The sequence below is a fragment of the Lissotriton vulgaris genome, chromosome 1_1 (genome assembly GCF_964263255.1).
Source record: "Lissotriton vulgaris chromosome 1_1, aLisVul1.2, whole genome shotgun sequence".
In the NCBI taxonomy this organism is placed as follows: Eukaryota; Metazoa; Chordata; class Amphibia; order Caudata; family Salamandridae; genus Lissotriton; species Lissotriton vulgaris.
This window is the reverse complement of record NC_141685.1, coordinates 1,420,843,750-1,420,870,499: the sequence shown is the minus strand read 5'-3', so window position 1 is coordinate 1,420,870,499 and position 26,750 is coordinate 1,420,843,750. Positions and strand designations below refer to the sequence as shown.

Here is a 26,750-nt window from a genome sequence, read left to right as displayed (position 1 = left end):
TTGCATGAAAATGGCAAACGCAAGCTTGCAAATTAAAGCAGCAGGTGGACATCTCGCAATGGCATAGTACATAGTGGTGGACGTCCTGCAATGGCATTGTACATTGAGACAGATTTATCATAGTGTTGCAATGCCCTTGCACCATGCAAGGGGTGCAAGGGTGACGCAGTACTAATGTCAGATTTATCACGCCATGAAACTCCACCCTGCATGGCCGCAAGGCGGCGAAAAATGCTGCCTTGCAATACTGTGCCATGGTAGGCATTCCACGGGTCGAGCGTGGGTGTTCCTATGCACCACCTGTGGATTTTGGCGCATTTCCAGACCTACCATTAGCAGTAGACATGTTCATGCATCAAAATGCTACGCCTCCCCAGAGGAGTAACAAGGGGATTATCTTTATTTCTCCTTGTTTTTCCTCTTTCTACATATTCTGCAGCACATGTAGAAAGAGGAACATGACTCTGAGGATTGATTTTGTGCAGGAAAGTGTCCCTTCCTGCACAAAAACAATTCTGCCTGCAACACAGGCATTCATGCATTAGCACTTCAACATCTTGGTCATCATTTGTTCACTCACTCACTTCATTCTTCACTCACTCACTTGCTTATTCACTTAGTTGTTAACTTACACTCGCCAAGTCACTCTCACCTGTTCAGTCACTTACTCATTTGCTCACTCCTTCACTCACCTCACTCACTTACATAATCGTTCAGTCGCTTACTAATATCCAGTCTCTTTTGCTTGCGTTCCCACTCACTCACTTACTTGCTGCTCACCCTTTAATTTACTTTTTTGCTTGCTTATTCACTCACTAATTTGCACACTTGAGTTCCACTCCATCACTGCTTCAGCCACATACTCATTCACACATTCAACTGCTTACCAACTCACTTGCTCAATCACTTGAACACTCACGCCTCATTCATCAAGTCGTTCAAGCACTGTTTTACTTATGTACTCACTTGTTCATTCCCTTACTCGCTTTGATAACCCACAAATTCATTCACTTGCCCATTCACTCATGCATTCACTCCATTTCTTATTCTTTCACCACTCGCTGTTTAACTTGCATACTCACTAATCCATTCATTCAAATAGTTACTTTATAAAGATTATGACTATTTGAAATATTCTGATTTGCAAAGTTCCTAATTGAAAGGATAAATGCAGTATGCATTCCTCTTTAGCTCTTAATTCACATTCCCGAATGGGCTGAGAATATTGTAAAGGGAGGTAGCTTAACGCACTGTGTTGCATCTCCTTTTTTAGAAAGGACTATCTGATTACACAGTGACCTAGCTAAAATGCCGCAGAGGGTGACATTGTCACATCTCTAGAATAAACTGGCAGATAGCACGCTGGGGCCTGTTTGTCTGGATTGGCCAGCCTCGGATTGGCAAGACAGACAATAGGCCATCGGCCAATGGGCAGTGGTGGAGGCCCGTTGGTGGGTCGTTTTTGTTGTGGCTGTCTCAGTCTCTACCGCAAGGGCACATCAAAGGCTGTAGTTAAAGCCTTTGCATACATCTGAGCAGCTTGACACTATGCACTATAAGTCAGGCTGTCTCATTGTCAGAGGCAGAATGACAATGGGCTGCTCCAGACATCACTAAATGAGGTGTGTCTGCCCAGTAGTTCCCTCCAGGTGTGACAGTGGCCTCATTGCAAGGCACTGTGGCAGGAGAGACAATTGGAGGGGGTTGGTGTGGGCCAGCAAGGGGGCTCTTCTGTTATTTTTTGTCTTCTGCCACTGCATGGAGCAGGAAGAGATACATCTGTTCCTGCTGTTCTCCTTTGCCTGCCAGAAATCAATTCCTGCATTCAAGTAGGAGAGGTTGGGGCCTTAACCCGTTTTGAAACTGGGAAACTGAGTTTGAATCCCAGCGTCAGTTTAACATCCTGTGATCCTGGGCAAATGACTAAATCTACAGGGGCCAAACATTTTTTAGCTCTCCTTCTGTAATGTTATCTCATGCTGATGTAAAGTGCTCCAATGCATCTGTGCCATGTTCATGCTATATAAATATGCATTTATATGAGGAAAGTGACACTAGTTTTTTTTTGTTTTTTATTAACACACTCGCATCATTCCATTTGTCAGAACTTACGAGTGATGCTAGCAGCAGGTAAAACCAAAAAACTGATGCATCTTTCGTTAATCTCTGAGGATTGAAGGGCCTCTCTTAAATGCTGTAAAAATAAAGTAAATATCTAAAAAGTCCAGGGTGAGTGTAAAATGCAGTCTAGGTATGTGCCATGTCCTGTTTCCCAGCAGACACTAATCATACCATCCACAGCAAACTTTGGGTTAAAAAATCTATTTAACATGTATTTTTCATAACTCTGAACTTCCAAGGTATATTTTTTCGATTTGAATGTTAATTTCCTATTTAAGTATTAGACCTATAAGGCTTAAATTACTGCAAATGTTTGACAATATTTAGCTCCATGATCCTAACCAAGCAGTGTATTGTGAAAGGTTGTGTTCTGTTATTCGCTATTTGAGAATCACAAAACCATAGTTTCATACATATGGCCCTTTGTTGATTAAACTAGCAGGCATGTGCAAGTTAACACTGAAGATAGATCAATACATTCATTACTTTGTCAACACGTCGTCTTTTAACAATGTGCATGGTAATTAGCCAGACAGCACGAGCTCTCACAGAACTCGCGGAAGGACAGACGGATTAAAGGACTGAGAAGTGTACGGAAACTGTAAAGTCATATATGACACAGAAGCGAGGGTACCAGAGAGAGGAGATTTTTACAACTAAGACAATTTAACACGAACTACAACCGCGCCGACAGGCGCTGCCAGCACTGAGATGGTCAGAGAGTTCAAACTCCAGTGGCACAGGCCAGCGCTGTAGGCAGAGGACGCAGGGCGAAGCAATCCTGTTAATTTAGACCGCAATAAGGTCGGACAGAGGGCAGCCGGGCCACTAACAAGAGACTGATGGAGAGTGGACGCAAATACAATTAGACTTTAATTCTGGATTACTTTCCAGAACAATAAATATAATGATATTTGAAGGCATGACCATCGGATTAATAATGGTGGGGAACATTGTGCCACTCCTTGCAAAAAGTATTGCAGATAGCAGCGCTCGCCTATGATTATGAAAAACATTTTCAGTGGGATACAAAGTATCAGAGCAAGACTGGTCATTTATCCCATCAGGGAGGGAGGCGGGGGGGAGAGGGAGAGAGAGAGGGGGGGAGAGAGGGGGGAGAGAGAGAGGAGAGAGAGAGAGAGAGGGGGGGGTAGAGAGAGAGGGGGGGGAGAGAGAGAGGGGGGGGAGAGAGAGAGAGAGAGAGAGAGAGAAAGAGAGAGGGGGGGAGGGAGAGAGAGAGAGAGAGAGAGAGAGAGAGAGAGAAAAGAGAGAGAGAGAGAAAGAAAGAGAGAGAGAGAGATAGAGAGAAAAGCACTAAATCCAAGAGGGAGGAACAGGAGCACAGCTATGGTTAGACCTACAGGCATAAGGAACCAAAGAAGGCAAGGGTGCCAGCCAGGACTAACAATGCAAACCTCATCATAGGAGGGACGAGCAGGAGGGCAGATCACCCCCAAAATCCCAAGCCAAAATAGGATAGGGGTTATTCAATGCCCAAGAAAGAGGGCCGAGGGGGGCGTGACCAGGCAGCGCCGACGATAATGGCCGCCTAAGACCCGGGCTCCGCCGGGATTGGCACTGTCCCTGCGATATCCGGCAAATATCCTCACTGGGACACCTTCCCATCTGCGCCCCGGCGCCCTGCTGTGGAGTGCTTCCGATTGGTGCCGGCGGCGGAGCCGGAGGCACCAATCGGAGTCCGAGTCGCGGCCCTTTCTGTCTCCGTGGCTGCTGGGGTGGTGCCGCCTGGAGTCTCGAGGCCGGGAGCCGACGGACCTGAGGCCCCGGCTTGGGGCCTGGTCGCGGGACTCGCGCATTGGAGCGCCGATTGGCCTGGGGGCCGGTTGCCTGAGCGATGCCTGGGCTGAGACTCACCTACCATCAAGGGGGCCCTGTAATCCAGAGCGTGGGGGGCAAACAGATCCCCCGGGAGCAACGAGGACCGGGTGCAGGGACGCAGCTGTGCCATTTTGCAGCGATTCCTCGGAGGCCGGGCCTGACAGAGCGGAGCTGTAAAAATGCGGACCGAGGGTCAGTGCGAGCGCCCCTAGTGTGGGAGTGGGACCACAGCACTAGTGGAGGGCCGAATTACAGCCTGGACATATTAAGTGGCCCCCGCAGTGGTACCCCAGGGGCCTGAGTCCCCGTACAGCAGAATCCTGGGCTGCAGGCCCCGGGCCTACACATCTTCGGCAGGAAGAGAGGAGGTGTGACCCCGGCGGGGTGCTAGAGCACTCCGGGTCATGAACTCAGGGCCAGAGAGTCGTGAGAGGCCAGAGAAGTGCGACTTGAAGTAACCCACACTGGTAGCCTGTTGCGGGCCCCTGAGGGCCGAATCGCGCAGTGCAGGGCTACTGCTGTATTGGGCTGTGCTGGTGGCGGATGCGGTGAGGCGACCCAGAACGTAGCGGACGGCGGCTGGAGGGCCTGGGCCTGGCAGAGGTGACCACACAGCCACAGGTTCGAGTAAGTGCGGTTCGTTGGACCCTCCCGGCTGAGGGAGAGGGCAGGCCCTGCGGGGTGAGGACGATCAAGCTAGTGCCCCACACGGCCCTCGGGCGGTCCTTCAGCTCAGTGCGGCCAGCTGGGTGGGACACAGGTGAGACAACTCTTTTACCATGAGGCCTAAAGGGGGAGCCAACACTCAGACCAATAAGTTGGACAAATATGCTGTGCCGCTGAGCCAAGGTCAGCCAGGTGCGGCGGTTGAGGACCAGGCGGGCCAAAAGGAGCCATCCCTTACTTCCATAATGGCCGCCATCCAGACTCTGGGCACCAACCTAGAGACAAAAATGGATAAGATCGCTATTGAAGTCAATCTACTAAAAACAGACCTGGGTAAGACCACAGAGAGATCTAAAGAAAACGCAACGGACATCAAAGCACTGCAAGAGGTGGAGACACGACTCGAAGGTCGGATCAAAGACCTTGTGCACCAGCACCGCCAAATGGCCCTCCGGCTCGAGGATCAGGAAGGGAGGGACCGGAGAAGCAACATTCACATGGTAGGTGTGCCGGAGGAAACGGAGGGGCACAGCGTGGAACTGTTCCTAGAGGACCTGATCCTTCAACACCTGCAGCCGAAAAGGCAGTCCAAGATCTTCACAATCGAGCGTGCTCATCGGGCTTCGGTCCCCAGGCCCAAGCCGGGGGCGCCACCCAGGACAATCATTGCAAAAATATTGAACTACAGAGACCGCGATGCCAGCCTTCAGGCGGCAAGGCAGCAGGGTGACCTATAGTATGAAGGAGCCACAATCCGGTTTTTCCCTGACTTCACATTGCATGTCCAGCAGGAAAGACGTTCCTTTCTGGGAGTTAAGGTGGCGCTCCGAGAGTAAGGCATAAAATATATGATGTTCATCCCGGCCAACCTGAAAGTCATCGCGGGGGGCAAGTCCCTGTTCTTCACATCGCCAGCGGAGGTCCAAAATTGGCTTGACACAGCGGCTCCGGCTGAACGGCCACAGCAAGACCACGGCTCATGGAGTGAGAACCGGGCTGCATCCCCTGGGTCCGCGGCGGACAGATCGGAGGGGGACACGCGGATCCAGCGTTCATGGCGTTCAAGATCGGCCAGTCCCCGGGGGGACCCTTCCCGCGAGTCGGCCGTACGCTGAGGACTAGAGCTATGAGACCAGACCCTGCTGAACTGTAATGTATAATATGCATGTGTTGTTTTCAAACCTCTTTTTGTTATAGGGCCGGTCTGTGCATTTGCCTGGTGGCTCTGCGGCTTCGTTGCCGTGCTGGGGGTGCTCCGAGACCAAAGGGACCTTACTGATGTGGGGCAGTGCCGGTGTGACGGCTGGAGTTTGGGCCAGCGCACGTTTCCCTGAAGGAGTTTCCTCGGGAGGGGGCGGTTTCCTCACTCCCGTGTCGGGGTTGGGCGAAAGGCGCTCTGCTAATTGGGGCAGTGGGTAGTTTGAAACCTACAGAGCAGGGAGCAGGGTGGGGGGGGGGGTGCTGTCGGGGGGGGGGGGGAGAAAAGTCCAGCTGGGCTAGGTTGGGGAGCTGAGGGTTGGTTACAAGGGACTGACGGGGGTGGGGGATGGGGCTGGAGGGGGGAGGAAGGGGTGGGGAGTTGTGGGGAGTTGGGGAGGGGAGGGAGTTGTTCTTTGGGTCGCACTTGGAAGGATTAGAGAAGGTTATGTGGCGTGCAGGGGTCCCAGGGTCAGAGCTGACAGTGACATTCGGAAATGGCTAAGAAATGGGACAAAAGCCTCAAACTGCTGAGCTGGACCGTTAACGGGCTGGGGGGACAAACTAAAACGCACCATGGTACTTCAATTCATCAAGCGATACATGCCCGATGCTGTGATGCTACAAGAGACCCACTTGCTAGGAAACACCTGCCACGCCTTAAATAGGTGTGGATATTCTTTGACAGTCCACTCAGGCTTCACCACGGGGTCCCGGGGGGTGGGTATCCTTCTCCGCCGTGGCTTTCCCTTCCTACTAGACTACTTTGACTCGGATCCGCAGGGTCGCTTTGCCACAGTCTCTGGGAGGTGGGAGGGGCGCAGGCTTACACTGGTCTCCGCATATATCCCACCGGGTGTCCAAACACAGGCTTACACAGACCTTGGTACACTCCTCCTGTCTCTCCCTGATGGGCAGTTGTTCATAGGGGGGACTTGAACGCGGTAGTTTCCGGTACATTGGACAGGCATCTGCCACGGGACATGCCTCGGGGGCAGAGTTGGCTTGGGGACTTCCTTGAGACATTCGGCCTCACAGACACACAGTACACTTTCTTTTCGGGGCCGCACCACTTTTTCCCCCGCCTGGAATATAGCCTCACTCCTTTACATCGTGACACAGAAGTCCGTACCGCAACACACCTGGCACGAGGTATCTCCAATCACTCACCAGTTATGGCCCACCTTACCGTCGGGAATAGGCGGGAGGGATGCGTAGCACCCATCAATGCCTGGCATCTCGGTAGTGAGCACCTCCGTAAGGCACTTACCCTCTCGATAGCAAACTATTTCAATAGTGTTGACGGCTCTGTGGACTCAGCGGTTACGTTATGGGAGGCCTTTAAAGCGGTCCACAGAGGGGAGGCCCTCTCAGCGATTGCTGGCCGCCGTAAAGAAAGGGAGGCACAGCTGGCTGCGATTGAGGCTGACCTTGGGTCTCTGGAGGAGATAACGCGAAGGGAGGACATGCCAGGGGTGCGTCATCGGCTGTCCCTGAAAACCGCTGAGTACCAGGCACTGGTCACAGAGGCAACAAAGAAGCTGGCTACCACCAGGGAAGGTAGAATTTATGACCAGGGAGATAAGGCGGGCAAGCTCCTGGCCTGGCTCGATAAGAAGCACCAAGCTAGTAAAGTGGTAGCCGAGATTCATACAGCGGATGGCACCATACTTACGGAACCCCACGACATAGTCGCTGAATTTGCCCGTCATTACAAGACGGTGTACAAACGGGGGTCTGATCTTCCAGAGGAGGACTCGGTGGCACTCTTGATGGACATCAAGATGCCGGCCCTCTCCGACGCAGAAAGTGACCTCTTGTAGGCGCCACTCACCACGACAGAGGTGGAGCGCGCTATCGGAGATCTCTGTCCCGGCAAGGCGCTCGGGCCTAACGGCCTTCCGATTGAGCTCTACAAGCTCAAACCCAACGGCCTCAGCCCTTATCTTAAAAGAATGTTTGATGAAAGTAAGTCGAAAGGGGTACTGCCTCGCGACCAGAGATTGGCCACGATCGTGGCAATTCCTACAGAAGGGAAACCCAGGGAGTTGTGTGCTTCGTATAGGCCTATCTCCCTGCTAAACGCAGAACCAAAGATATTATCAAAAATCCTGGCAAATAGACTCAAGTCGGTTCTCACCACACTGGTCCACCCAGACCAATCTGGATTCATGCCCCACCGCAACACGGCACTGAATCTCTGTCGACTCAACGGTGTGTTGGGGAGGGTTCATACGTTACGTGAGGACGTGACTGTGGTATCTCTCGATGCCGCATTGGCCTTCGATACCCTCGAATTACTGTATTTGATGGCAGTTCTCCACAAACTGGGGTTCGGCCCCAGTTTCATTTCTTGGGTGCGGTTCCTTTACGCGGACCCACTCGCCCAGGTAGTCGTGAACAACAAGGTCTCGGAGGCTTTCTCCCTTGAGAGAGGGACACGCCAGGGATGCCCTCTCTCGCCCCGCCTATTTGCTCTTACCCTTGAGCCATTGGCCGCCTGGATCAGACAGTATGTATTCCTAAAGGGGCTTCGATGGGCGGACGGTTGGGAGGACAAGATCTCGTTGTACGCGGACAACATCCTCCTTTACCTTACCCGGCCCCGGAGGTCTTTGATCGGAGCACTTGACATTTTTACTAACTTCAGCAAGAACTCCGGATATAGCATCAACTGGAGTAAGTCCCTCCTTTACATCCTGCATGGTAGCCCCCCTGTGCTTCCATGCGGCTGTCCCATTAAGGTGGTCACCGAGGGCTTCACATACTTGGGCATCTTTATATCCAAGGACAAGACTATGTGTGGTGCGTGTGATGAAAGTAATAGGGTATTATGGATGTGAGTGGTGAGGTATGGTGAAGGTTTAAAAAGTACCTGGCTCGTAGGTTTCAGGAAAAAAAACTTTATTCGCAACCTCGGGCTGGTACTAGTAAAAGAAGTGCAGTGTGAGGTTAGTTGTCATAATTATGGACATTACCTCAGGCATTAGGTAACTATGGCCAAAAGCTCCTATGTTAGTTAATTCGTTTCATTGTGCTTAGCACATTAGCAGTATAATCAGGGGTGTGCAAAATTGGGTTTTGTGAAATTTCGTGAAATTTCGTGAAATCTCACAAATATTTTGTGAAATTGCACTTTTAGAGCAAAGTGTGGTTTGTGGGTATATTGTGTGACCTTTTTCATGTGAGCGTGCACATCACAAAAAGGCTTGTAATATATTCGGCAGGAGAATGGTTCAACCAGATAATGTGTTACTGCTAGACGTTTAATGTTCACAATAGCCAGCTGAGAGCAAAGATGAACACATTTCACTAAAGTAAAAATAAAAATCAAGCACATTTCACCAGCCTAGTTGGAATTTTCCAAAAGTAATTATAATTAAGGCTCCCAGATTCCCGTTTTTACTGATTTTTACAGATAAATACAGACAACATTTACTTTCGTGTCTGTATTTATTTTTAAATGTGGATAACAATGGAAAATGGGTTGCTTTTTGAGTACCGTATTTTCCGGCGTATAAGACGACTTTTTAACCCCTTAAAATGTTCTGGAAAGTCGGGGGTCGTCTTATACGCTGGTTACTAAAAATGGCGGTATTTTTTACATAGCGCGGACTTCACCCGAAGGTGTCAGACCGCGTCTCAATTGAAATGGGTGCCGCTTAGGGAACTCCAGCACAGAACGAAGAACGTAGAGGGTCTTGAAAATAAATTACGGTACTGTTACGGTACCACAGGCTGCTAATGAGCAGAGCAGAAGTACGAACGTTACATAGGCGATGGTGGCACTGTGCCACACGATATCAGCCCCTCGCCAGCCAGAGGCAACTCAAACACTGCGCAAGGTTTAAACTAAAACAAATGGCTCCGTGTGCCCTACCTGGACTGCAGCTGCACATCCCCCAGGCAGACGAGGCGCTCCTCCACGTGTGCTGATCTCTCTCTCCTTCCGTAATTCTTACGCTCATCGGAAGGAGAGGAGCGTCAGTACCACATGATCTCCTCAGTCCATGGAGATAGAAAGGGGACTGTAGGACGTTAGGAAGTGGGGGTCGTCTTATACGGCGAATATAGCATGAAACCTACATTTTGTCAATGAAAGTAGGGGGTCGTCTTATACGCCGGGTCGTCTTATACGCTGGAAAATACGGTAATTCTAAATCCTGTCAGCCATGACTGCCAAGCCAATAGCTGTTTGGATTGCTAGGTAAGGGGGTTAAAAAAGAAAGGTATTTTAGTAAAGAGGCTTGAACAGATATACACAAGGTTGATACTGAAGCTTGCATATTTTCACATAAGTACATAGATTTATCTTCAACCGGTGTTCGCAGCATTGAAACCTGGCAGGCATTCATGCATGAGTGCATATTGATTGATTAAATAAATGTGGAAATATACTAATTTCAGCTTCATTTTCTCACAAAACTCAAAATAAATATGGATAGATACAGATAAAATTAGCAAAAAATAAATATGGATAAATACAGACGGAAATGTCCCAAAAAATAAATACCATAAAACCGGGAGCCCTGATTATACTAGTTTTGAGGTTGTTTCTCTGGCTGGGAAGGCGACATAGACTTCTAGTCTGAGGTGCAGATCATTATTGTTAGGTGCATGAAAATACTTTTATTTTATAATGTAAAACACTACTGGACAGTTATAAAATGGTCTTAGAGTTTTCTACAGATTTCAAGGTGTCCAAACCTTCATCACTGTATCACCCAGTTAAGTTAGCCAGCTACTGCTTTGCCTCATTAGTAGTGAGTAATATGTGCTAAGAACGTGTTCATCTAGCTTGGTATCTGGTAGTACTGCAGGCCCAGGACACCAAATATAAACAACTCCAGCCATCACAAATGAAGGTCAGTAGCCTGACTGCCCTTGAATCCTGGAAACTAGGTTCTCATATACCTTTTGACAAAGTTATGTGTATTGCACTGATATTATATAAACACAAATCTATGTGAAAATGACAAATTGTTTAATGAATAAATACATAAAAAGGGATATAATGTAAAGAATCTATATAAAAAAGAATTTTTAATTTTGTTCTAGGTTCATTTCAGTTAAGCACACCTAGCTGCTCCCTTCCCACTGCACTTACATCTATAGCTACACTATAGTACGTGTCTGCCTTTGCTCAACTCCTACTCCCAAATCCTAATTATAAACTTTAATTAAAAAAAATCAAATATGTACAGTGCGTCAATGCTATTTTTAATCCTTTATTAAGACCCCCACACCTGACTGCTCCATCAACAAATCTTACATTTCACATTTTGAGTTTTTTTTAATAAAATATGAATTTCTTGTGATTTCGTAATGTGGACACACTACCACTAAATACTTCTATTTTAATCCTATTTTTGCCTGAAATGCTTGAGTACACACCGTATATGAAGATACCGACTGTGACGTTACGCTCATGCATACTACACAAAAATTGGTCTGTTGCTGACCAGTTCACCAAAGAATTCTGTACGTTATAGGTTGTTACAAAACGTATCTCAATTTACAGGATACTGATGCATAGAGGATTATTAATGGTGTAGCTAGCACCATCCCTCAAGATGTATTTATAGCTTCTATAGTTTCTGTCAGATCACATTTTCCCTACTCTATCAGTTCTTGCTTCATTCATCTGAAATCAATAAAACAGTGAGCAAGATGAACAATTACAACAGCACCAGACCAAAAATAAGCAATTAAAGCAATTTCTCAAAGGGTCAAAATATGGAGTCCTTCACCATATTGAGGCAAACTAATTTCTTGTATATTATTTTGGCACTGGATATGTACAGTCATTGCGTCCATGACTAGAGTCAGTGGCAAAAGTTGGCACCTTGATGAAAATCAGAGACAACAAACTGAACACTAAGCATTATAGTGACTAAGGGCGGTGCCATAGTCTGCAGAGTAGGTGACCATGGGTGTGACAACACAAACTCCCCGATACTCCCTGTATCAGATAAGCAAAGCCTGCTTGGAGTGTCCTGTGTCTGACCTGAACATGGCAACTTAGATAAGATCCCTTCATGTAGGACAGAAGAACCTCTCTCCCTCTGCTCTTTCAGAGGAAGATCTTCACCCAAAGTGCCCAATGGTCATCCTATACCTCTGTGTCCTGCTATTATGTCATGCCACCTATAACTTTGGAAATGTTCTGCTGAACCACAATGTCACAAGAAGAAACCTTCTCCCTCTTCAGAGCTTCAATGGATTCCAAAACACAGCACAAGGCCTTAGTTATCCCTGCACAAAACATTAGCACGAATTCAAATATTACAATAGTTTGGCAGATAGGTCCAGTGAGTTAAAAGCACACCTCTAATGTACACAATGATCTGAAGGTCACACGTTTGCATCTTGGAAAGTTCAACTCTCAGCCTTTTATGCTTCCTAGGTTGGTAAATTGAGTATCATTAAATCGCCCATCAGTAACATCAGTTATATACAGGCCTAAAAATAACAGAAGAGCTGAGTGAGGCCCTATTTAAAACAGTTATTAATATGTTGAAGCCAGTGATTAATATTTTCTTGCTTAGATGCAGCCCTACTAACGTAATAGTGTAAACTGTACACTTAATTGGGATTCTCCAGCTTGTAATGTGCCTGCTTAAATAATAAATGGACAACTTCCGGAGGCAGAACAGAAAAACATTTGAAGCCTTATATTCTTGATGGCCAAATATGTTAGTGTTGCTAAAAAGCCACACGTGACTCTCCAAGTTTGAATGTAATAGAGAAAAATCTTTATTTCTGTTCAATAATCAAATCCCTCTATTTTCAATAGCATTTAACCATTAAAGGGTTTATCCAGTATAAAGGAAAAAATACATATCTTTGCTACATCACTAACAATCACCAAAGATGGAAATTCTGAATTTTCCTTTGTTTGAAGTCTGCTTGGGTTTGGAGAGATATTTTGACATCCTTTACTGGAGGTTCCCTTTAAATAAAACTCCCTCAAATAATATATCTAAACACTATGCGATACATTCAAGCTACTTTAATTGAGTAAAGGATCCCAAAACAAGAATGTTTAAATAATACTCTTTCATTCACATTTTCAATCACCAAGGAATTTTCATTGAAGTACTCAGTTTTCATGTAGACACCATAACATGCCTTTGCATCACAGACACTTACACGTATACTAAAACAAGAAGACCCTGATTACAAGGCGGACAGTTATATGTGCGGGGAGACTCTGTGGCAGGAAATTTCATTTCCATCAAGTATCCCTCCAAGCAATCTGGCTATTATGAGTATTTGTCTCCAGAAAGGGGAATAGCTTGGAATTACCAGGCCCAAATCCACATGCAGTGTCCCCTTGCTGGGGACAAACTCACTTCGGTTTCCTACCTACTCTGTGTAGATAGTAAATAGAAGCGGGTTGTGGAAGTCATTGAGGGTCTGGGGCAGAAGTCAGGGAATGGAGGGCATCAAAGGGCATCAAAGGCTGTTGGCTAGCAGAAGGTTGCTGTTCTATGCTCCACACATTCCACAGCAGAGTGTCGGGCACAGGCACGGGTCAAGTCCGTTTTGCGCTTGCAACCGGAGCCTCATGGGATTTTATCAGGGTCTCGTTTTCCTACACTGGAACATCCTGGGCCTGTTATATTGGGTGGGGTGGTCTTCCACCCGGGAATACCACTTGCTCATCTTATATTTGGTCCCTATAATGGTTCTTTGGGGAAAGGTTGGCAGATGTCCCATCCTCCCTATTTAGAGCATGCAGCCAGATATACCCTGTAAATAGGGTGGTGCATCCACCTCACTCTAAATAAGCCCCAAAATCTTCAGTGTTTGAAGGCATACAATCATTTTTTTTTAAGTAAAAGTACCTTTCTGTCTGCTGGGAGTTTTACCAATCCACCATTCTTTCGTATCATGTAAAGCAGTTTGCACAGACTTGGCATTTTATTGATTTCTTGGCCATCAAATGACAGAATTGTTTGAATATGTAATGAGCACCCACATAACCCCAATAAAATTTACTGGTAGCCCCAGCAATGCAAATTTTACTATCTACTACAAATAACATCATAACATATTTTTTGTACCTACCTATGTTAACAGAGCTAAGGAAAATATTGTTACTTTTCTTAAGCTTTGACTCAATGTATTACTTTCTGTTTAAATAGCCCATGAAAACTCTACAGGCAAAAGAAGGTTTTGAAAGTAAACTCTCCCACAAAAAATTATCTTGTGGAAAGTCTCCCTCCCCTCGAGGTAATGAGAATGACATCTTGCCCTGGGTCTATTTGTTTATTTATTTTATGTGTGTTTTATAGAGCGCGAACTTGACCCGTTAGGGTATCAGAGCGCTTTACAGAGAAACATAGGCATGCACAGAAAAGGCATACCATCATCCAGTTACAGATCAAATGAAAGATGGGCAGGGTGCAGGATACATAAGGAAGATAGGGCACATATTTATAGATTAAATATCCAAGTACTCAAGACTAGATAACATATTTATAGATTGCGATAATCGATGTTCGTGACAAGGCCCCAAGTTTCTGAAGGGGTGAGGTAGATAATCCAAAAGAAGACAATAGCTGGCCGTAGATCAAGGCTGTACTGGTGGTAGAGGCAAAGTTTAAACGAGAAATTTGCCCATAAGGAATGTTTTGGCAACCTTTTTGAAGCGAGACAGAGAGGGGATTCTTCTGATGTCAGGAGGGAGAGATTTCCATATTCTTGGAGCAGCCCCAGAGAAATTGGTGGATGGTCAAATTGCCCTTTGAAGCCAAGGCATGTATGCCATTGAAATGCATAGATGTGATACATTTACAAAGCATTTGACCTAAACAGATTGTTTCGCAGCAGTGCAACTTAGCTCATTCATTAGGACCACGAGAGGCTACTGTTTCTATGATAGAAAGTTACCAATATCAAATGATGACAACCTACACTAGCGATTGAGAGCTAGGTGGAGTGGAGGACGGGAAAGCCTGGGCCAAGTGGTACTTTTCTTGCAGATCCCAACTGGGCTAACCCGCAGGAAGGTGGACAGCTGAAGACGAAAGCAACAACTGCACACTTATTTGGTTGAAAAATGCAGTCTTTCCCTTTAAAGAACCATAAAGAATTCCACTTTTTACAACCAGGATGGACTTCATAGACCCTCTAATGAGGTGTGCGTGAACAGCCTTGGTTTGTGCATTCACCCTTTCTTGTTTGACATAACAGACCCCCCTCCTGAAGTGTCTTTGGATGTTTTGTGGAACAGCATTGAAACTCTACCGATGTGTCTGTCAGTTCTTGAGGGTGTTGCATAAAACCCTCTTCTGAGGTGTCCAGTATTATTATTAGTGTGCACATTCAACGCTTCTCGGTGGACAATAAACTCTCAACTGCGGTGTCTGGGATTATCATTGGGTTGTGCATGCACCGCTTGTTTTTGGACAACATGAACCACTTACATAAGTGTCTGTGAGCTTCTCCTTCACCTCTTCTGGAGAGTGCACCACAGACCCCACCTGTGGGGTCAGTGGTAATCCTTAGGTCCACTACATCTTATCTGACCACATAGACTATTCACTGCATAAGGTAATTATAGTAAATAATTGGGTGGAGCACTTCACTGGAACACATTCGCCGAAGTCTGCACGCAACACCAAAAATGATTACCCCTGTGATCGCACACAAACGAGGTACACTCCATTAACAATGTGCAAAAAAATGCAGCAGCCTCATGGAGGTTGGGGAAGCTGTTTATAACTGCCAATACTACACATTAAGACAATTGAGACAATTGAGACAGATTCCACTGAAACTAACAGTCCATGTATGGGGTAAACCTGCCTCCCTATTTCAGATGCACCCTAATATCCTCTCTTTCGCCACAGTTCTAGAAAACAATCTAGCTCCTCATATAATGTACACCTCAATTAGAGCATACAAATGAGGGACAAAGTTATGAGGGAAACGAGGCACCAATGCATTTTATTTTTCTATATGTTCTTTGAAGAAACCATTATGTACGTTTTCAGAAATTACTACAAAGACACCATGAGCTACAAGCAAACTTTCCTACCAGTCATTAACCTCAGTGTGATTAAGGTACTTTTTCAAAACTTTCCACACTGTTTTTCTTAACACATTTTCTACAACCGGACGCCGATTCACAAAGGCATTTACAAGTATATAAAATAGTACTTTTATAGTATTCTTACATGCTTTTGTGAATTGGTCGCAAAATATCTACAATGGAAGTAACGTGAATGCATTTATCACAAATAGAAAGAACTGTGCCCTCATTGCAAATTTACTAAAAGTGAGTTAGATGTCTCTGGCCAATTCACATAAGTATGTAAAAGTATATAAAAATACTTTTGTAGTACTACTTATGTATCCATAAATGTGTTTGTGAAAGGACCATCAGTTTTGTTGTGGGTTGTTTTAGTTGGAAGAGGCTTATTGGTGGTGAACGCTACAATGAAGTGGCGTGTACAGATGTTTTAATTGCATTTGGCCAAAGGGAGTTTGAGATCCCAACATAGACCTACATTTCAAAATGGTGTGCTCCCATGCACCATACAATTGTATAGGCACATAAACTTCACCATTCGATTGCTCTTGCTTGTATTATGAGGGATGTGCAGAGCAGTCAGCTTGGGACACAATACTGTCCTTAAGGGTATAATTGATTGGCTAAATTTTTTGAAGTAAATGATTAGTTCAAATATTAAATACAATAAAATTAAGATGTCAAAAGGGAACGGATAAATGTGCTGCAGTCTGATCAGATAGTAAATGTGGTAAAAAAATAATAATTTCTCACCACAGCCCTCAAATAAACCTCTGTGGTATCAATGAAAAATATCATAAACAAAAGGTAATGCAGGCTTAACTATAAAGATGTCCAAGGTGCTCAAGTCAAACTTGATATTTGTGCTTCATATGGAGTAAGGTCAGAGGTTTAACTTTGACTTCTTGAGTAAAAGGGCTATGAGCTCTCGCCCATATATGCGTGTTCTTCATCTTCGGCCTTGCTCCTAACTGTGGTCTACAGCATGAGTGCGTTAATGTTCTCACTCTGTGTAGTAGACTCTATGTTTGAGTCACTATCTCTAAATAGTGAGAAACTTGGGACCAACCTAATAAAATTGCCTTATGGTAAATAAATGCTTTTAATTATTTTAGTTTGCTTTAGTAAAGTTGGTACATTTATAAACAAGAGGGCTTGTAAGAGCCCTTCAGGGCCCTCAATAGCCTTGGTTGGTGAAAAGTGCACAAATTATTTATACCACCACAGGCGATTAAGCTTTTTCACTCATTCATCTATCTCACTGGAATAAGCAAAGGAGGAATCAGAATGTTCATGTCCTATCATGTCAACAATTGCCAGGTTTACCATTTTGTGTCTGCAATGAGGTGTGGCCATTAAGGACAGAGATGTGAACCTTCAGAGCCTACTTGGTGAGAGGTTTATCATCATCATGCAAGCATCACAGGTCGAGTTAGTGTCCTCCTTACAGGTCTTCCGTGCAGGGCTCCAGAGCAGGAGCATAATCTTAAATATGATTGACTATTTTCCTGCATCCTGTGTCTCATCTTCCGTTCCCAACACACTGGTCTACATTTAGCTCTGTACTATAGTCTCAATAATTTGGAATGACATTCAAATGCATCCATCTGCACATGTTATATTAGCACTGTGTAAAAACGTAACTTTTTGTCAATTGCTCCTCCATATTTCTACAGGAAAAGGTTGCCCTCAGCCACGTGCTAGGAAAGGAATGAGTTATTCGATGACTTTGCGAAGAATTTTGGCCCTGCTGAGGTTTTCTTTATGCACTAGATACAATAAACCAGACCTCTAAACCTCTCCTCTTCTCGTTCTCCGAGCGAAGGCCTCAAAAACGTGCTTCGGATCAAATCTGTTTTACCACAAACTGCCTCAGCTAGCCAATCCCCGAAGTGCAACCTCTCCTCGTGGCATGAGGGTCTTTTCCGAAGAGATCTGTCCATTCTTTTTTCTTCGGTTTTCCAGTAGTTTCTCTTCTCGAAAACACACATGCATTGGACGCTTGTGTGCATAAGAAAGTACAGCCTTTTTCTTTTCAAGGAAATATGTCGTTCTGGTCCAGAAAATGAAGCCCCACACATGACAAATGACGTATTTTCAAGTGGTAAAGTCGCTTATTTGCTATATTGCAGTGTTCGCGCCAATTCCAAACTCAGAAATCCCTTCCACACTTTATCAACAAAAATAAAGTATTAACTTTTTTCTATAAGTGTGCAAACATGCTTGTACAATTGAGTAATGTTAAACTGGGAAATAGCAGACCCATGAAATTACAGAAAATGCAGAAGAACAGCCTTACATAAAACAGGTTATTTTTATAATACAGGAAAGCCTGCACTATAGGTATACAAACTTGCCTCTAATTTTCTAATCGGAGTTCAGTTGCGACATCAGTCGCCTGTAATAAGAAAGTGGCATTGCTGCGCTACTGTAATAACCTGTTACAGGTGAGCTGTCATGTTGCAATGGCTGCTTCCTGAGATAACTGACAGTGTGAAAGGCAGGTCACTGAGCAGAATTAAAAACTCTTTCTTCTGACCTTTTTTTCTCTGTACATTTACTAGCACTAGCTGGCATAAAGACATTAATAGCTGTACTTTTATTTACTGCTCTACTGGAGTTCATCCCAACATCTGCTGCATGTTACCATCTGTTGTCAATTACAGGCGTTTTGGAAAGTGACTTACATTACACGGCTTATAGAATTTTGCTATATATCACGAGCTGTGTACTGATGTGCTTATTTTCTCATCACATATTCCCAGGTATTCAACATCTGAGCAACCATAATAGCGCTTCTATCTGAGGAAAGAGAGCCCTGACCTGGGCTGATTGTGGGAAGGGCGGTGACGTGAGCAGGTACTATATATAAACAATACAACACCCTCTGGTATAAGCTATAAGAGGATGTATGACGTTTCAACGCATGCTTTTACCACGCATGCCTTTACAATGCAGGAATTACAACGCAAGTCGTTACAACGACTTGCGTTGGGCGGCGCTGTATAGTGGAATAGTTTAATTTTCTATTCCAACTCCAGTCCCCGTGGATAGTAGGGAAGGTGTTGGATAGAAATTAAACTATTCCCTATCCAACATCGCCCTCCAGCGAAAGTCGTTGTAGCGACTTTCGTTGTAAATCCTGCGTTGTAATGGTAGTGCGGGGTAAAAGTTTTGTTGTAAACGATGTTCCCCGCTATAAGACTATGCAAGTAAACTCGGAGCTCGAGGGCCTGATAAAGGCTTCGTGGCTGGCTGCCTCGTGCCTCTACATGGTCACGAAATGCCTTGTGGACTTGCGACACCCTCATAAAATACAGTCAAAGTCAAGTTTATTTGTTTGATTAATTAGAATCTTACAAAAATATCACCAGAGTATAAAAACTTTAAAACACCATGTACATAATCATTCTAATTTCGCATAATTTGTAAAATTTAAAAAATATTTCCTCATAAAATACAGTACAGAGTATTTATTGACATAATTCATTATTCCCATCTCCCCCCCAACAAAACTGAAAGCTGGTTCTGAGTCACCGAGAGAAACCACATATATATGTATAGCGACCATGATACATTTTAAAGGTTTTTAATGCACTGATAACACACTCCTGGCTGTGGGTGACTGATGCAAAGTGACCATCGACATAGAATTTAAAATATTATAAAATTGGTGAAAATAGAACAACAAATAGATGCTTAAATATTCTGCACAAAACAATTAAAGGCAGCTGGAAAGCGCGTGCCGGGGCATGACAGGTGTCTGAAGACTGGGGCCGAGTTTCAAGCCTTCTGTAGCATAATCCTGAAATCTCACCTGTACTTTGTGCAGCTGGAGTTCGGGCTCGACGGATCCGCGGGATTAAGGGTGACGGGAGGGGAGACCTGGGCTGACAGCAGAAATCCCGAAGCAAGGAGGGAAAGGGCGACCGTGGTGCCTGCAGAGGGACAACAAACAGGACAGCTGTTTGCATTTCATATGCCACAATATGGAGAGCAAAGATCACAGCATTAAACCGCCCGCCAGACAGAGACAGCACACAGTAAATCTGCTTTGCGAGGGCCAAGGAAAGATTAACTCCCGTCAGCACAGCCAGGGCGAGACATTCTCAATTTGAGGTTTCTTGTTCTACAAGCGCTGTGTTGGACAGGCCCCTCTTTCTCTGTGCCTTGTTTTATTTTTCTTTCACCTACTATGTTTTATTCTCGGCTGTTCTTAGTAAATGTATGTTCCTGTTACAGGGTAGATAAACATGTGGGGCTAGCGCCGGGAAACACACATTAAAAGGGGCATTTGTTCTTTTTAACCATATAAACAAGATAGTTGCTTGAGTGAAACAGCACTTTCATACGTGTAGCAAAATTCATTTTTAGGTCTTGCTTAAAACAGCTCCTACTATATACCTCCTGGTATCAAGAATTTTAAGATGACTAAAGTACATATGAAGCAGTGCAGGAAAAGGGGGTTTGGGGCCAGACCCTTCCGCTATTGTCTCTCATGTGTTTTCAAAGGTTTGCCATTGCTTCAATGGGTTGTCCATCAATCCCATGGCTTTTCGTGGAAGATTAGAGTGCCCCACTTCTATACCCATTGGTAAAAGGATGTAATGAAGTAGTTCTTTTAGCTGTGACTCTCTCGCCCCATCTCTACCTTGCACCCTGGTGCACAGGTTTCAACTGATGGTGCCACTACCAGAAGCTCTTTTGGATGCAGAGTGCCCAGCCTGAGGAACATAATGTGGTTGAGCCACTGTGACAAGCAGCTGAAATCAAAAGGGCCCTCAGTTGGCAATTCACAAATGGCAAGACCCATGCATCTTTTGTCAATCCCAATATGGCATCAAACTGGTCACTCAGTTGACAACATTATGCTGCCTATGTTTCTGTTTCCTCCTCCACCCATGGCCAGCATTTGGGATCTCTCATCATTTCAGTAGCGTAATGCAAAATTATGGAGGCCCCTTGCAGAATCTCTATCCCACAGATATTCAATGACCTTGGGTTGAATGGGGCCCCCTTGAAGTTTTGGGGGGCCGTTGTGTGTTGGCCCTGCATCAATTCGGAGCATCTTGTGTTGCGCCTGACATGTGCCTCGTTCTCCCCCTACTCAATATTTGTTTTATTAGTAATTTAAAAAAATTAAACAGGTAAACAGTAAAACATTTCTGTTGTGTTTTTTGTGTCCACAGAAGACTCGGACACACAAAGGGTAGTGATCATGTAACTCTATATTCTTATCAGCAAGGAGACCACATCTCATGCTCCTGCTTCCTTTCTTGCCGCCATTCCATCTACTCAATCCCCTCCCTTTCGGGTTCCTAACTTTCCCTTTCTGCCCTTCCTTCACTCTTTCTCTCTCTGCAGGGTCCTGGGGCCACACTCATAACAGCTACCATTACATTACAATTACATAATGTTTTGCATTTAATGTAAGCGTTCTTTCATTCTAGTTTCTGATCAACTCTCAAGTGTAAAGCTCTTTTCCAAGATGATAGTCAATTTTTCTTACAATATAATGGGATTTCAGCGTTTTGTCTCCTATTTATTTCCATGGACTTCAGACAAAGGAGTAGTGTTACAGATGTATGCTGATGAGGTATTAAGTTCTAACCCAATGGCAAAAGTACTGCTTGAAGTCTCCCTCCCAACACCTCAAAGAACTTTAGACAAGATCCTGGAGAGCTGGTGATGTCATTTCCTGTGTGGTGGCAGTAAGATGAGGGCTATCACGGATCGTCTGTTTTGGAGAATTCAGCCTGTTATCCAATATCCAACAACATTAGGAAACAAGCCTTTGCCAATAACAATTTAGTGAGAAAGTGAGACCTATTGGCTTTGCCAAATCTTATTCTTTCTTTGTTTTTTCTCTGATGGATCATTATTCCAGTATGCACAAACTTGTGAATTAAATGGTGATCTGATAACTCTTAAGGACGACAATCTGTAAAGATTCAAGGAGCCTTCATAAAAATTAGCATATTTATTTATTGACAGCATCCCCAGCCGTGCTAAATGCTCATCGGCTGATCCTCTTCAAATTGTCCACATTCCGCGTAGGTCAGCAGTGACCTCATTACATTCCATACCCCCACTGCTCTAGGTCAGCTGTGACCTCATTACATTACATTCTCCCAGCATTACATCTCCTTACACAATCCCAATTACATTTTTGAATCATTAGAAACTACTTTTCATTTTATTTTGTTTGCTCATGATCTCTTTATCCCGTTGCACCTCTCCCTGCTCCGACTGCAAAGGGTTGTCTCATTAATAGTGTCCTAGGCACAAAGTGTTTTTACAGCTGTGATTTTACATCACACGTGGATTAAGTCACAACTCACACTTGTGCAAAAACGTGATTTACACCTGAGCAATGTAGGCAGTCATAAATAGGTGCATTACTGGGATTTCCGTTCTTTCAGTGCCAACTTCCTGTCCCTAGTTTTCTGTGTAGCTCTAAGACGTGTTATGCTGGGAATGTAAACTCTCTCTGTAGTCCTGCCTTTGCCTTCCTCTCTCTGGACGGAGGCAGGTTAGACTTAGGTGCGAAGCACTGATGAACAACTAGACCTTTTGCGGAAGTGCACGTTACAAGGCCCTTGCTACTTGCACTTTAAAATACCATCTACTTTATTCATTTATTTCCAAATTCATAAAGCAATTTACATTTGCAAAGCACCAAATATTCAAAGCATCCATGTGCTGTGCGCTCACGGGAAGAATCTGTTATTTCCAGGCATGTAAAGGGCAGGGCAACAGACTAAAGAGAGTGGGCTAGAATCACAGAGAGTGGTAATCTGGGCCGCTTTAGGGCAGTGCGACCGGTGCAGCAGCACTCGGTGCTTTGGAGGAGGCGCTGATCTCAAGGGGGGGTGCTATGTTTAGCAATAACTCATGTTTGTAGAGATGAGAGGCACTTTTGCTCAGTGGTATTGTGAGAATCTGAGCAGGCGCTCATGAGGTGTGGGGCTGCCAAACATGATTGTCACACCAGGCGCCACCAGCGCTAAAGCTGGCCCTGGTGGTAACCAAATGAAGAGATGCTGTGCTAGTGTCCGTCAAAAAACGACACCAGCCCCCTTCCCTGCCCTCAGTTCTGGCCTGCATCATATTGAAGTTGGTGGAATTCTCAAGCATGACCAAGCTCTTTGCAGAGAATCACTTTTGGGTTTTTGTTGCATGCTGCTGTAAGTGACAGCTCCTTCAAACTCCCCAGGAGATCCCATGTCCCATACCCTACAGCGCTTCTTAAACCTCTGTCAATAGGGTCTGTTAGTAGATGCTAGTACAGCACACAGCTAGGGCAATGGCATTTAAAAAATGTTCAAGTTAATTCCATTTGTACTTTTGATCGCCCTATCTCTGCCGAATATGGCACATTTTTTAGCACTTCATCCAACTTTCTTTAAATGTTCAGCAAACTGGAATGGCATGGTGAGCAAAAAAACTATGGATTTAGGCCCAGATCTCTGTACTGGGGTGAAAGTATGACATTGTCCTGCATTCTGTCCATCAATTGTTCTTTTTGAATTTGTAAACCTGTGTGGGACGGGTATGGCCAGACGTGGGTCCCGTGCTCTCCATGCCACTGGACTCAAGCTATCCTGGCTGATGAGGGCTGAAGGCCTGAAAACGGTTCTAGGATGCTTGTTTCCAGTCCAGGGAGTACCTGGCCTGCCAGTACGGGCTGGACTGTTACCATTGGGCGCAGGGTCAAGACTGATTTGCATATGGCTGGGTCCAAATTGGAATGGCATGGTGAGCAAATAAATGATGGATTTAGGCCCAGATCTCTGTACTGGGGTGAATGTATGACATTGTTCTGCATTCTGTCCATCGATTGTTCTTTTTGCAGCAGGGTGTTATGACAGAGGCACTCATGGGTAAATCACTTGTGCCCCTACAACACAGCCCAAACCGCAAATGCGTCTTAACCATGAATTCCTTTACCATGCATGCCTTTATCACGCAATTTCGTTGTAAATCCATGTTTGGTAAGGGGATATGCATAGTTAAGTTTGCCAATACCCCAATCCTCCTCCCGCCCTAAGCCCTAAAATTCTATCCCCCCTACCTCGCCCCTCCACCCCCCACCCTGAGGCCTAAAACATAGCCCGTCCTGCACTCAAAGCTCCCCATTACCAACCCCGCCCTGAGGCCTTACCTCCAAGTTGCCAGGAAACCTACCCCTACTAATTTCCCCACCCTGAGACCTAAAACCCACACCCCCTTAAAAAATTACCCGACCTCGTTCACCCTGAACCCTAAAACCTACCCTCACCCCTAAACCCCCCAAAACCCAACCCCAGCCCTTAAAACTACCCGGCCCCCTCACCCTGTGTCCTAAAACCTACCCTCACCCCTAAACCCCTCATACCCAGCCCTTAAAACTACCCAGACCCCCTCATCCTAAGCCCTAACACCTACCCTCACCCCTAACCCCCCAAAACCAGCCCCAGCCCGTAAAACTACCCCAACCCCCTCATCCCGTCCAGAGCCCTAAAACCAAAAACTCTGCGCCCTTCCAAAAATTACCTCGACCCCCCACCCTGAGCCCTAAAACCAAACTGACCCGGCCTCAGCCCCACTTAACTGTCAGTATTCCTGTTGGCTTCCCGTTCCAACGCATTCTACTCCCAACACGTCCGCTCTCAATGATTCCTCCCAGTCTCCATCCGACAGCAAGACCGTGCACTGCCTTAACCACGCTTGTGCATGGTTAAGGCATATGTGTAGTTAAGGCAAGTGTGGTTTAGCTTGCGGGGAAATGGCAAGAGTGGCTCAGCCCGCATAGTAAAGGCAGTTTCCCATTCATCAGTGGACTTTCCTTTCCTCAGCAGTAAACAATACTTCCAGTCTCATCCCAGTTAGTATTCAGAAATTTGACTGCCGCCTTCATTGCAATGATCATTTTTTTTCTTTCTTTTTTATTGAGAATTCATTGATACAAAACAGATGCAGCAAAATAGATTGTTTTCTTTACAACAAATACACATTATACTAACAAATATATATTACATAGTAAAATACTTCGGTAAACAGGGCTACAGCTTAGATAAATTCATACAATGTATATACATATAAATAAATATTTACACATACATTATAAATATGAGTGGGCCCATTTAATTATATCTGCCCATCCCTCCAGGTTTTGAAAGGGTCCCACATCTTATTGCCGAAATCGCGCATTTTCTTACCCTTATAGAGATATAGGGTGGATTCAATATTATGGATACCAAGAAGTCTGGACAACCACATTTGGAATGTTGGGGCATTTGGATCCTTCCAAGCGGCTGAGATTAAAATACGTAATACCGCCACGGCCAGAAAAATAAAAACCTCTGTTTCCCTGTTAACAAGAGCCGTTTTACTATCGCTCCCAAAAATCATCACCGTCGGGGATAGGCTGATCTTTATGTCTAGCAGCCCCTCAAAAAATTTCTCAATCTCAGTTTTTATCAGACTGAGCTTCTCACAGTAGAAAAACATGTGTAAGAGATCTCCAGGACCTTTCTGGCACCTGGGACAGTTACTATCAATCCTCACCCCAGTCATGTAACTTAGATGGAGTGTAGTACAGATTAAATAATGTTTTAAAATGTTGTGCCTTCAGATTTGAGAAACGCAGTAATTGCTTATCCAACCCCAGAGCTTTATCAAGATCGGTGTCCGGATCTTGTGGTCTGTCTGCCGACGCAGCCTCGTGCTTCTGGAGGTCATCGGGTATTTTTTCTATATGGGCTTGATATATGTTCTTAATCTTATCTCCTCCTCTTATCAAATATACCAGCACTGGGCAAGGTGGGCCAGGAGCGATATCCGAGATAGCAGTTTTAAGTGTTTGCGAGACCTGGAGATATTTAAAAATGTGGCCGCTGGTCAGACCGAACTTCTCCTGTAGCCTATTAAAGCTCAGTCTGCTGCCATTTGGCATCACATCTCCAACCGTCCGAATACCCAGTTGTTCCCCTTGTTGCCAGGCCCCATCCACACTCAAGTTTGGTAGACAACCTGAATTCCACAGCGGGGTATACTTATTAATCTTGGGGATATGAAGCAATTTCTGCAGATTTTTTCATAAATCCCAGGCACTAAGCAACCCTTTATACCGGGATTTAAAAAAAAATCTGTGGCTAGTTTTTCTCAGCAGTGCCCCTACGGCCTCCTTGCCCATCAATAGTTTGTAGATTGATGGTGGCTCGTATAAATCAGATGTCGGGTCATATGAATATCTTCCACTGGGTGCTGATGCAAATAATATAGACATCTGCGTCAGCAAGCAAGCCCAATGGTAGAATCTTATGTTTGGGGCTGCTAGACCTCCACGTTCCTGTGGGAGGGTCATATACCTGGCTGCCCTCCTGACTTTACCATACTGCCAGAGAAAGCTCTTAAAGATAGACTCAAACTTTTTTAGCATCCCTTCCTCAAATAAAAAGGGTATGCATCTAAACAAATAAAGGAGTTTGGGTAGCATGGTCATCTTTAGCACGTTGGTCCTTCCTATCAAAGATAATTGCAGTGAATCCATCCTCTTCAAATCTCCCTCGATTTTTTTTAAAAGTGGAGCATAGTTATCCTGAATAATAGAGCCTGGTTCTGCGTTAATTACTACCCCAAGATAAGTCGCGGAATCTACATATCTTTCATCAGCTTTAACGACCTTTGAATAGCGCATGGATACTTGACTATGTGAAGTTTGGGATTTGAGGTGAGCGAGAGTTTAGATGGACACAATTAGTAAATGGGTGATGTAATTTTAGTGGTGGACACGCTCAACAGTGTTTGAAAAAAATTAATTTTCAAATGTAATAATAATATATGAAAATCTCGATAGTCTATGGCCATAAGCATGCTTTAGGGGAATAGATCATATGTATGA

At 45.0% G+C, this 26,750-nt stretch overlaps 1 protein-coding gene across 1 annotated transcript in view; it reads right to left on the bottom strand.

Moving 5' to 3' along the window:
- The window catches only part of SLC2A13 (solute carrier family 2 member 13), a 1,518,966-nt gene that overhangs the window by 418,175 nt on the left and 1,074,041 nt on the right, over positions 1–26,750 (bottom strand). Inside the window, exon 6 of the mRNA XM_086967217.1 lies at positions 19,683–19,803. Within this exon, the coding sequence (XP_086823343.1) occupies positions 19,683–19,803 (121 nt within the window). The remainder of the gene's footprint in view (positions 1–19,682; positions 19,804–26,750) is intronic.